Below are 13,662 nucleotides of genomic sequence, written 5' to 3' on the forward strand. Positions count from 1 at the left end.
TAATTTTGTCCCATCATTAAGTGACCTATATCACTAAACAAAGAGATATTTCTAAAATTACCCTTTTAATTGATTATAAGAAATATAAGAAATATGCATAATTTGATAGGCATGTTTATATTCGTTACGTAGGTGTTTTAAAATGCTTTTTAATGGTATAAAGTTTGCGAACATCCGTGGTGTAGTTTGAGAGATAAATCATTTCAAAATTTCATTAATTATTATCCATAAGAATATAATTGTAAAAAATGATTAAAAATCTCTTTTCCTTGCTTGCCTTAAAATTTGTGCAAATTTCAAGTAGGTCACTTAATAGTGGGACGGAGGGAGTATTTATTTCTTCAGTAGCTGGTATCACTAGGACAGAAACTCTTGAGAAACAAATATCAAGGAAAATGGAAAAGAGACTGTTAAGAAACTTGGGAGTTCTTCAAAATTGACTTGCATGCCATAAAGCTAAGGATTTTATCGGAAAAACCTATTAGAATCACTGTCTTCGTACTAATATATGTTGCCGTTGAGAGACAACATAACACATAATAGGCGTAAACATAAAGGTGCAGACAGCTATAAAAACAATAATAGCTGAGCAAAGTTTATAATGCGTACCTAGAAGAAATGCCCTTCGAGCCAGAAGGATGAACCCACTTCATATAATTGAATATACGCAAGATACTGGCCAGCTCTTCACTAGGAGAAGACAAATAGAAGAAGCTGCAGACTGATGAGAAACTAAAACTTCATGTAAACGAAATCCACAATGAAAAATTGGTAAAAGAAAGGACTTTGTTTCTAAACGCAGATTGATTTCATTGATAACATATACAAATATACTGTAAGAGGGCCTGACCTAGGTTTTTACAAATGAAGAAAACAAAATTAATCAGAGGCCTGCTTTTACTTAACGTAAACTAGTTTTTGTACAGTGGATCCTTTTCTGATAGTCAAAACTGCATGTACACCATTTGACAAGAGTAGAGAAAGGCTCATTCATTGATGGTGCTAAGTGGGAGAAACCAAAAGACTGAACCAGGTACCTTCTGGAGGGGGCTTGTGGGAGTTGGTAGTTGTTGCGGAATTGTCCAACCTCCTCCCGAATTTGGAAACAGATCCTTGAAAGAGCTTTCATTCTGCATTCAAGCATGTATTACCTGAAGAGCTTTCGTTTATATATGGGACTTATGCACCTTGGTAACAGTTCACACAGCTTCCCTATCTTGCGGTGTACCTGAGGAAGTTTATGGAGCTGTGAGCAGAGCATTATAAGACAAGTGGAAGGAGTAAAGGACAAAAGAAACCGTAAAAGCTAAAAATAAGTATAACCCAAATCAAACTTCAAAGTATGCTTAAGTGAAAGATACATGCAATGGTCAAACAATATAAGAAACAGGGTAATTGAGGATACCAACACCGAAACACATTTAGGATTACCAATCATTAAGTTTTAGTGTGATATCAACAATTTTTCTTAGATGTACCATGGGTGCATCCAACAGATCAAATTCTGTAGTCTTCTTTTTTCAACAAGGAAGACAAAATTTTGGATTGAGAAGATCTAAAGCACAAAAGCCAAACTACCCCAGAAACCATACCTGACCAGCAAAAAGCCTTTATATCCTATAAACCCAGCATTTTTAATATCACCAAGGTAAAACATTTACTACCTAGCATAGAACAAAGAGGGCACCATTCCATGCATTAGAGAAATGAGAGAAAGACGCTTACCTTTCTTAGGTTTGGGTGGCTTGATTTGAGCACCACTTGTAGTTGCGGTGGGAGAGCGAGGTCTTTTGACAGACTCAGACTTCTGTCTTGTCCCAATCTTCTTCGAAGGTATGAAAGCTGAAGGTAACAAGGCATCGACAGCATCTCTTTGTCGCTTCCTTCTTGCTATTAGCCCCTTGGTGGGTGTCTCAATTGTTATTGTTTCTTTTCCATCATCCTTCACTTCATTTTCTTGATCCTTGCCTTCCGTAGAGGAGAGTGAACTCCCCGACTCTGTTTCGGTCAAAGTTTTATCACTGGTAACTGTTTCTTGCTGTGGTACTGACTTGGTCACACTTCTTGACTTCTCATCTTGCCCCCTCGCAATCTCTTTGCCTTTTGCTTGGTTGAACTTTGCATGTTCTCTTCTCGCAGGATCCTTCATATCCTTTGGCCGCTTTCTGCCATCCTGTTGTACACCTACTTCAATTGGAAGATCCTCCTTTATGGGCTTTTTATTCCTATCATCGGAGATAGGTCTGTTCCTTTTTCTTCCAAATTTATTATTAGCATTCTCAGCCATGCTTTCAGAGGCTTTCTCACTGTTCTGCTCATTCTCATCAGCATATTTTGTAGTATCTGTTTTTATGCTCTCGGGAGGCTTTGCATGTTTGTTATGAGAATCAGAACTAGGAAGAAGTGGTATTTTCTGAGTGTCTGAAAAGGACTTCTTAAAGACAGACCAATATGGCCTATTTAGTGATACAATCAAATTTCTTTTTTCAGCATTCTTGACTAAGGCACCCCAACTTCGGTTATTCTGTAGTGTAGCTGCATTACCAAAAACCCAGAGAGCAAGCTTTGCCCTTGTCAGAGCTACATTCATCCGTCTTACATCAGCAACAAAACCAATACCACCAGTGTTGATCCCAGGTGCTGCAGAACTTTGATCGGACCCCCTTACTGTGGAAAGTATCAAAATATCTACCTCACGGCCTTGATAACCATCAACAGTGTTGAATTCCATATCAGCAGTAGAAGCAGGTCCAAATGCACTAGAAAACCGGGAACGCAATAATGAAACTTGACTCTTATATGGAGAGATGACACCCATTCGCCCGCCAACAAATTCAGCCGGGTACCTTTAGAAAAAGTGGAACATATTACTGAACTGCTACCAGCCGGAATGTTAATATGTTACAAAATAAACAAACTCTGTTAACAGAACTACCTCTTTTTGAAAAAACGAAGTACTTCAACAGCAGCTTCTGCTTCGGACTCATTACAGAGGGACTGTGAACCGGAACTCCTCCCTCGACTTTCTTGGCCCTCGGCGACATCAAAGAATATGTAAGGTCCAAGATATCTGTCCTCGTGAAATGGTGCTACTTTGCTGGCCATTTGATCACCATTCAGTAATTTGTTGTCATAAAAATGCAAAGAAGGAAACTGGCAAATCTCAGGGTGCATCCTATACTGCAGTAAGTAAATGAATTTGGTCAAAAAGAATCCCTTTTCTGAAGCATTTCCTTTGAAATAACTTTGTAAACAAGATGGCATAGTGTAAGAGAAAGGGTTCAAAATTAAGAATGTAAAGTGCAACTTATTATAGATTACAAAAATCAACCATCGTTATGAATATCCTTGTATAGAATATTCTACGCAAATTAACAATCTTACCTGTTTGGTCAGCATGGTGACAGGGTGACCCGCCCTTTGCAAGCGCTCAAACATGCTACACTCGTAAAGATACTTGCTGGCAACCTGAGAAAGTACTGTTGCAGGCAATTGCTTTGGATCACCAACCTTCAAACATAAAACAATTTAAACACAAGCTTCATATTCTTTTCTAGTTTATTTTTTATGTCCAAGCTTCATTATTGGTTCTTAAAATCGGAAACTTTCCGACTTAACCATGAATCATAATCTTAGATTAATCAATGACAAAACTTACCATAATGCATTTAGTTCCGTTTGATTTTAGCAGCTGAAGGGGAATTAAAGTAGCTGGTTCCAGAGCCTATACAAGCAAAAGAGAAGTACAAATAAAATATTAAAAATAAACAACTTGTAGGAAACAAACATGTTAGAAGAGCCATATGAAGCAACATAACAAGGATAAGTACTGTACTTGAGCAGCTTCATCAATCACAACAGCATCAAACAGAGTGTGTTCGGAGGAATTCCCAAACTTATAAGCCGATATAGATTCTGAGCAAACACCATAAAGATCTCCACCACAACCACTCAATGTAGTCACCACTATTTTAGCTTCCTTCAATATAGACTTTCGTATTTTATTTCTGAGCGCCCTGATTTCTTCAGAAGCTTTCCTATCACGCGATTGAGAAACACCGAGATCTCTACAAATCTGTCTCTTTTGTTCATACATTTTTTGTAACTTCTCCCCAAGTGCTGCATCAGACATTTCTTTCGCATCATCCTCCTTAGGAACCCCACTTTCTGGCAAAGTTTTTGAGTCTGAATTTCCATCTTTTAAGTTTGCACGCTTAGCTTCATAGAATCTAATTCTGTCACTTAGCTGTTCAAGACTAGCACGAAGTCTCATTGAAGCGTCTCCATTCAAATCATTTTTCTCATCATTTTCGTTCATTTTTTCTTCTGCCACCCTTTGATCAACCAATGTATCAATAAAGAATGGTAGTGAACATGGATGGACTGTTCTCTGATTTCCAACTCTTACCAGATAGGGTCTATACATTTTCCCATCACTTCCATATAAGCCTTGGTTGGAAATTCTTGATACTAGCTCATCCACAGCCGCATTTGATTGAGCACAGATTAGGACCCTTCCTCTGCCTATATTCTCCATGTACTTGTTGGAATTATCTTCTCCTTCACTCAATTTTCTAGCAACAGCAGCATCTTGCCAAGCTTTGGAAACAGCATCAGACTGATTGTCCATTGATCTTGGGTTATTGGTGTTCATTAATGCATCAATCCTTCGTGGGGGCGGTAAAGCAAGTAATGCACTAACGATAGCTAGAATTGTCCGAGTTTTCCCTGTACCTGAAAAGGCAATTTATTGAAAACAAGTATTATGAATTGTTGAGGGAGACAAATCTTAGCTCCATCCAGAAAAACATAAAATCAATAATGCTGAGGCATAAACAAACCTGGAGGACCCTGGATAAGGGACAACTCAAAGTCCCTACTTGTAACATTATTTCCAATAGCATCACTAATAGCTTGGAGCTGACTGTCATTGAATGACGACTTGAACACTCGTGCTAGAGGTTCTGGTAGCTTTCCGAGTTCAATTTTTCTAGATTTGTTAAAATCAATGGAATGAACTGTTGGCTTCAAGATGACTGGAAGTACAGGTATATCATTCAAGGATGACAGAGCCTGAAATTCTCGAAGTTGAGAAGTAAGGCTCATGATCCGAGTTAGATACCATTTGCTACGATCTACTAAGAGCCTTTTTGCTTTGTTAAAACGTGTTGAGCCATTTTGAAGATACAACCTGATAACTAGGATAATTGACCTTCTTTTGTGGTCCTTTTCGCGCCTATCAACCTGTGCAGCAGGAATCATTACATTAATATAACCAGTTATAAAGAAAAATCTGTGACAACCTATATGAGGACTTACACCATGTACCCTGTTAGCTTACTAACAAAATAATAGATATGGGCCAAAGAATCTATTATGAACCCTTTAATAGAACAAAGAGACCCAATTACCAGTTTCAAGTTCATAATTAAGGTTAGGAAATAGGCCTGGTAAATGAATCAATTAGCCATCCAGAAAGCACATGTACTAACAGTGGAAGATAATCAAGAAAGTAACGAGATTAAAAGAAGAAAAAAAGTTACTATTTGGAATCAAGTAATTGTTAGAAAGGACCAATTAATAGTTACCTTCCCAACGATATGAACATCCTGAGCAGATTTTTGCAGAGGCTGTCTGGTTAGCAAAACCAGGTCATTTTCGGAACACTTAGATTCAACAGATTCACCGTCACTAGGGACACAGCGAACAAGATTAAAATCATCAACCCTATCAACTGACACAACAGATACAAAATCAGACCACATCTCTTCTGATGAAGACGACTCTGCGTAAGAAGTACGAAGTTGAGCTTTGAATTCCTCCAGTACCAAAGGCCGGAAAATATCCACGTAATGATCAGGTGATTTAAAACACATAGGCACCTTCTTAAGTTTTGCACTAGTTTCACTCTCTTCTTGATCTTCAGGAGAAAGTCCCACAGTTGAAAAGTAATCAATTTCTAACATAGGTCTGTACCAGTCGTCCAACCTAGGAGGCTTCAACCGCTTTGCTCCAGCATCCATCCTGCGCGCAAAAGCAGATTTATTTTCCATCGGCATATTTAGCTGAATGACTTGTCGCTTGGTAACTGATGTGTTCAGCTTTGCTACTGAAGAAAGGGGACGAGTTGCAGCAACTGCCTTCTCCCAAGGGTCATTGTCATCATCGGGAATCATAATTTTCAAGACGCTTGGCCTTTTTTCTGTCTCTGTAGCACCAGACATCTTCATTGCTTTCGCAGATTTAAGTGCTTTCTCCCATGGAGCGATATTGTTATCATGCATTAAATCTTTCAGCAGAATATTCTTTGGTGCCAAAACCTTACTACCAGATGCTACCCCAAAACGAGCCTGATCTGAAGTTTTCGAACTAATATTTTCATCAACTGAGCTCTTCTTAAGGGGTTCAACTTTTGTTTTTGATGGGAACAGATCAATGACACCGCCTGTATTTGTTTCCTTTCTTATTCCCTTTTTAGCATCAGAATGCTTCTGTGAAGTCAACCCAGCATTCTTTGCAGTATCTTTCGACTCAAGGGCTGATAGAAAATTTTTATAGTTGCTATTTTCAGAAACAAGTTTCCTACCATGATCATTTGGTAATATGCTTTTCTCAGCAGCAAAATCCAGAGTCTTGGCATCCATACGAGAGTAACTTGGGTTGCCGTGCGATGGAACAGTCACTTCCGACACCTCTGTCTCTGCCTCATCATCAGAGAGAACGATTAATTTCTCATGACTTTTTACCACAGCCAGGGGTACCAAATCCAAAACCTCTGGATTGCTCTCAAAAGAACCTCTGGGTATAGGACGATCTGATTTTAGGTTTGTAACAGCAACAATGGAAGAAGACATGTCACTGGCTAATGAAACAGAGAGACGGCAGACTTTCTCCTTCAGTTCATCTAATCCAACGTTATCTGAAATGAAGCAACGAACAACAAACCAACTCAAGTAACTAAAAACTATAGCTGACAAGAATACATAATAAAAGATTGAAATGGAGACACTCACCCCCCAGCATAAGTGTTTCAATGGAACCAATAATCTTTGCAGAATTACCATCATATGAACCTTTAAGTAAACGCATTAATGAAACTACAGATTTCTTCCAGTATATGACTACAACAAAAATTGATGATTTTCCCCAATCAACCAAATCATGAAGCCAATCCACGCTGCATGAATCTCGTACTGATTGCTTGTGCACAGACAGACTAACCTTCTCAAAAACAATAGGGACGAGCTCAAGCAAACGTAAACACGTCATCTGGAAAGAAAAAATCATAATCTTGAGAACTGCCAAGTGACAGGGTAAAAAATATCTTCTCTATGCACATTTATCTCAAAAATACATAGCCTTAAAAAAATTATGCTAACACCAAGGTGTAGGCCATGCTTTTACAAGCAATTAAGACGAAATACAATGCACAGAAAATGAAACAAAAAGGTTTATGTTTATCTCAAAGAATTTACCTGCGAAGGTTTCTCACTGATATATCTTTTCCCTACTAGTAACAATTTCTTCATAGATGGCCACATACTCTCAGATAATAAGCGACTGAAACTCTTCCAAGATTTTAAATCCACTGTTGGCTCAAGACTATTTACTGGTGAAGCATCGAAATCAGGCTGCGGCAGAAAACCTCCTTGGGATGAGAACGTTGATATATTTGAATTACCAACTGGATTACCTGGTTTATTCTCAGGAGACGAGGTTACATCTTGCAGAAGTTTGCGTAGAATAAACAAGAAATGGTGCAAGAAGGGAAAGTTTGATACAACGTTCTCCAATTGGACCTGTCACATTGTAAACATGTTTTGTAAGATCCCAGTCTTTTTTACAGATTCCATATGTTGACAGTACACTTATATGAGATTTTTTTTAAAACTACTTAAACACTGACAAGTGTTTTGAAGAAAGATCTTTAAAGCCTAAACTTGGATGAAAGAGTACATAGCACATCACCAGTTTTAGTGCATGTATCAATCCCAAATAAACAGCAGAAAGTGAAGCTCCACTTGAACAAAGAAACTGCAGTCCAGATGCAAGACCCTTGGTATTTGAAACATGCTCGAGGATAAGCCTATCAACTTGTCTCACACTCTGCACAAAAAAGAAAGTACTATAGCTGTAATACAAAGTAATTGAATAGACGCCAAGAGCTTGGTATCCACTCAGGCATTTGGTTATAACAAGGTTCTTGAAACAAACTTCCAAAGAACATTTTAAGATAGTATCCTTACATCGTTTGGATCCAGAAGTAATAGCGTCAAGCTCTCAGCCATACTTGGCTCCCATTTCCATTGCTTCCAAAGTTCGCCTTTTTCCAATTGGACAACATAATGAGCAGCACACCTGAAAGATCCAAGCTCCAGTAATCACCTACCACCCATAAAACTAAATTGACAGATGCAGGATCCTTCTATAGTGCCATAATCACCTGGCCTACGGAACCCAGATGGTTTCCGACGGCTGATTTTTTTGGAGAAAACTTTCTCACCATTTCAGTGATTTATTTGGAGAAAACTTTCTCACCATGTCCTTTATGAAATAAAAACCCATCCGAAAATGCCAAGCTCCTTAAAAAAAATTGTTTCCTTGCAGATAATGGACCACTCAATGACCTCTAAACTCAACTGAACTTTGACGGGTAAGATATTTAAATTGTATGCTTTACATTGAGGATAATCTTAATAGTGAGCAGCTTCGTAAAAATCAGTCCTTAGATCACCAAGAACGTGCATCCCACATGTCACTGACAGATGCATTGCCAGATTAAGGCTCCATGATGATCGGCCGCATTTATATATCATTAATGCAGTATAAGGTATTACTAAAAAATAAGTAAAAGTAACTATCAAGGTAAAAAAAGAAAACCGAAGGCAGGATTTAAAACCTCTTGAATGTCTTTATTAAAGGAAGACGCATCTCTGATACTTTGATTGAATTATTTGACACCCTTCCATCTCCACCGTCATCAGAACCAGTTGGTGCGTCCCACCCAATTGAGGTTAATATTGTTCCAGCATATTTATGTAGCCAATCTTCAACCGACAATGCCATTTCTGTAATGCTTTCAGGCTCTAACAGAGAAAATCGAGATAAAGACCACAGAACAGCCTTGGAAAATGATATGGGAAGGGCTGAGGGCTGAACTTCAACTAGAATATCAAGCCATAACATCGGAATACACATCCACTCTCTACATTCCTGAGAAGTCAGTTTGCATTGGGCACTAAAGTCGCTCCAACAGCTGGCATCCTTCTCTTCAACATCATGAGAATCATAAGAAAAGAGTATCTCATCTTCATCTTCATTAAAATCAACAGAACTATTCCCAACAGAAACGGATTTCCCATTCAACATTAAGCTTATCAAAGCTGCAGCATCAGAAACTATAATAGCGTGAATAAGATCAAAAGCTGGTTGACGCAGGGAATTGTGAAGAGATGAATCCTTCAGAGAACAGATTAAAGAAGGACCCCTGCCCAATACGAAAACTTCAGAATTATAAGCTGCTTAAGAAATTATATGAATGAAGTTCTAGAAAGGACATAAATTTAAATAATATATATCATATATCGTACCACATAATATGTATTATAAATTTTTATAATACATACAGAGTTATAAATAATACCGTACCACATATGCGCGCACTCGAAAGGTGGACAAGGCGGGTTCATCTTATAGCCTCTATGTATAATTCGCAGAGCTATCTGAAAAATAACATCATGCAACAAACAGCAAAAATAAGCTCGAAGTATAGGAATCAATGTTCAATGCACTACACTGTGATACATTGCCTATTTTTACATGTTTATTTCACAACAAACCCTAGAAAGATGTGAAAATCTTTAAGCGACCATGAAGAGATAACAATTTCCTAACCTGGCAAGCCTTCTTCCTCATTAGAACACTGAAGTTACTGCTCATATTTACTTGATGAAGGAAAAAATAGAGAAAGTGCCTACGCTGTTTTTCATGCTCCCCATCTTGCAAGGCTTCAAGAGACTACACAGATGTGGTCAATTACACTTCTTCAGTATTTCATAAATGAAAAACACATATCACGGCTCCTCAGAAAGGCAAGAAGTAGATAAAAGGAGTTTGTAATTTGAGGTACAGATAAAAAGAACAGTTTGATTCACGAACATGCCTGTAAAAATGGCTCGAAAAGATCAAAAATTTCTTTATGGCTTTTCTCGTTTCGAGTATGAAAACACTGGCCCACTAGAGTGTTGCGCATCACATTTGGTGACGATGTGGTCCTCAACCATAGCTTACATCCTGAAATCACATGCAAAACGAAATACATTTAGTAAATTTTAAGCAACACGGCATCTTTACAAATTAACAGCATAGGCCATAGGGAACCCACCAAGCATTTCAAATAGCAGCCGCAAGCAGTTGACTGCATGACTAAATTCAAGGGAATCATCACTAACATGGTCGAGCACAATGTTAACAAAAGATGGATACCTCTCCAATATCCCTTCTTCAAACGCTGAAGGCTCTAGAAACCCAAGCCTTTAAAATAATGACACAAAGAATAAGAAAATTAAATAATCATGCCACTAGGAAAGAAAATGTATATGAAGATTAGGTTAAAGTCAGCAAGTTTCTTACAATGCTTTGATGCCAAGCCATACATTTATCCGCTCAAGCTGCAGTCTAGGTCTTGAAGACTCTATCACAGACGGCAAAGATTCTTTTTCTAAGTAACCAATGCATTTCTTTAGTAAGGGCTGCAATGGCTCCAATTCTGCTGTCATCCTACAAAATTAGATATTATCGAACAGAAACAAATTTAGCAAAGAGCTTTGCCGAGAGAAATAGAAGTAACGGCTATGACAGCACAAGACACATTAGGTCTAAAAAAAATGACCCAATAATGGTTTGGTTATCACTAAAGCAGCAGCATAATCACCTTTACCACAAGCATATCACTGAGGTATTCAAAATAATTACATTATCAAATTCAGTTACTGGGGGAATTTCAACAATGAAACTGACTCAATGCTACATTTACCTATCCTCAACAAGGAATCACAGACTTATCGTGCTGTCCAGGGTCATAAACAAATATTTACAAAAAAACAAAAAAAAAACGGAATGGAAAACCATGTAAATAAAATGATGATAGGTTTCACTTGTGGTCGAATTTTAGTAACTGTAAATTACAGATGTTGAAGTATCTTTTGCGCAGCTTTGAAATTAGGAGAGACTAGAAATATTTCGAAAGAGATTCATGATTCCCAGCACATACGAGTTCGGATATAACAAAATATTGGTTTCTTAAGGCTACTCAATCTGCACAATGGTGATCAGGAATTGATATTTACATAAGATATAGCTCAACTATTTTTACAACAGAATTTACACAATAAACTTCTCCTAGTCAAATACTTGGATCTATTTGTTTACCACCAGTAATCTATAGCAAATAATCGCTACCATTGCGAGTATCACAACAGCAATACCTCAACTTTCCATTATCCCCAGCAAGGCGATGACCAATTGAACGAGCTCCTCTACTTTTCAGGAAAAGTAGTGCATAAACACCCTAATGAAAAATAATAAAATTTTAGTACCAAGAGTTATGCAGCAAAAGCTGACAAAAAAAAAGATTGTTTCTTCAATACGTATGCTTCAGCAGAAACCAATGGACAAAAATTACCGGATATTGGTGTTGTCCAGTCAACTTCAACTCATGAGAATCATCAACAGCTTCAATGAATATTTGGAACTCATTGGCCAAAGATTGGTCATCTAATAAAATGGGGTAAGTTAACACCTAGAACAGATAAACACAACTTTATCTTAGTATGCCAAAATGTTCACGTAATAAATCACTTGAAACAGAACAATTGTCAAAAAACAAACAATAGGAAAGAATCCTAACCTCGTACATGACACAAACAACTTCAGCATTGTGAAGCTCTCCATCATAATCTCCTTCAGATATCTTAGCATTTAGTTCTTTGAGGTGGTGAGTAACCCTTTCCTCATCAAGACTCTGTAATACTTTCAAAAGAGGGATAATGCAACTCGCCTCATACTCAGTACTATACATTTCTTGAGCTTGATGATGCTGAGATACGCACAGCACGCACTGCCGCATTTCTTGAGAAATTCTCTTCCAAAGTAGTTTAAGAGGAGAACCATCACCTTTATCTTTGAAATAGTTGTAAAAGGTTTCAAGAAGTGGTCCCATTAAAGCCCATGAAGCACACCAGATATGTTCGTCTTTTGCCAAACCAACCAAATGACTGAAGGTATCTGCAAACCTGCATCCAGAATTTTAAGTAAGAAAAGAGCAACATGGGAATCATACTTTGAGCTGCCCACCCAATCATAACCCAAATTCGCAATCACAGAAGTAAGTCAGCAACCTGAAAAATCCTCCTCAGATAAGCTCAAAAACCTACTCAAATACATAATTTAATGAATGCACCTCATTCTAAAATCTAAGTTACAATTGAAAATAAGTTCCAAAATGGCCCCAATTAAAATTTGAATCCTCCCAAAATATAAATTGAAAAACCTAACTTAATCAAAACTACATGAATGACAATAAAAAAAAAATTAAAAAAAAAAAACTAACCCATATAGAACCCCCCAGAATAGACATACAAACTCATGTTTGAAGTTCCAAATGGAGAGCTCAAAAAAAAAGTAACAAAAGACAACCACTATAATCAAAACCCCAAATCTAACAAATAAGTCAGCAAAATAATTCAATGAATGCACCACATAACCCTAAAGGCTATAACCCACACTAGCTGCTTAATGCAATGAATCCACTGGATTTCTAAACTGAATCAAAAACAAAGTCACAAAAGAAAATCCTAACATTCAATTAATCATTATCCCAAATTCATAACCTAACTAACAAATTCGCAAATCTTCCAAAAAAATAATTCTTCCAGGAACACATAACCCACAAAATCTATTCCATTAGTAATAAAAACCACTGCATATCAGTAACCTATACATAATCCCAGCATTTTCAGAAACTGAACCCAGAAACACTCAAACTTAACCAAACAACTCCAACCTCAAAAAAAAAAACCAAATTCGAACAATATTTTTGAGAAATTGGTCTCACAAATCCCACTATCAAAAAAAGTATATATACATATAGAGAGAGAGGGAGCAAAACGAATTACCATGTTTCTTTGTGAATAAGCTTGTTATCATCATCATCAGAATCATCTTCAATGATTCTCCATCGATCTAACAACTCACTCCGTGTTATTACTTTCTTCGCCATTCCTTTCAAGATTTCAGAAAACCTTACTATTAGGGTTTTTCATGCTAATAGGGTTTTTTTTCTTTTTTCGTCTGAAGAGTGGTGAAGACGGAGAGGAGGAAGAAGAGAAAAAAAGAAAAAAGAAATAGATATTGGAATATATGAAGTGACGATTCTGCCCTCGTTCTCCGACCTGTGTTCCGAGTTATTAGGGCGCAGTGTCTCGCGGTGTTCGAGGCGGGAAAGTACAAGACGAGTTTTTGAAACGGGATGGAGAAAGAAAGAGAAACGTTTTTTTTTTTGTCGAAATGGATAAAATCATTTTAAACAACACAAGAGACAGGATTAGACAACACAGCATGGTTGGACGGCTTTTTGTATTAGGGACCTAGGTGGTATCCGGG

At 37.5% G+C, this 13,662-nt stretch overlaps 1 protein-coding gene across 1 annotated transcript; it reads right to left on the bottom strand.

Annotated features, from left to right (window-relative positions):
• Positions 1-768: 768 nt before the first annotated feature.
• On the bottom strand, positions 769-13,357 carry LOC113358809. The gene is made up of 22 exons (XM_026602497.1): positions 13,176-13,357; positions 11,909-12,293; positions 11,684-11,800; positions 11,487-11,569; positions 10,633-10,779; positions 10,385-10,533; positions 10,163-10,293; positions 9,895-10,017; positions 9,649-9,722; positions 8,900-9,487; positions 8,247-8,358; positions 7,969-8,106; positions 7,476-7,799; positions 7,014-7,269; positions 5,589-6,919; positions 4,842-5,244; positions 3,836-4,734; positions 3,659-3,724; positions 3,385-3,510; positions 2,936-3,180; positions 1,726-2,846; positions 769-1,228 (listed from the first exon to the last, which is right to left on the bottom strand). Exons 1-22 carry the CDS (start codon positions 13,277-13,279, stop codon positions 1,200-1,202), a joined length of 6,951 nt encoding a protein of 2,316 aa, XP_026458282.1. The 5' UTR covers positions 13,280-13,357; the 3' UTR covers positions 769-1,199.
• Positions 13,358-13,662: the final 305 nt, after the last annotated feature.

Source organism: Papaver somniferum, chromosome 3 (assembly GCF_003573695.1).
Source record: "Papaver somniferum cultivar HN1 chromosome 3, ASM357369v1, whole genome shotgun sequence".
NCBI classification, from domain to species: Eukaryota; Viridiplantae; Streptophyta; class Magnoliopsida; order Ranunculales; family Papaveraceae; genus Papaver; species Papaver somniferum.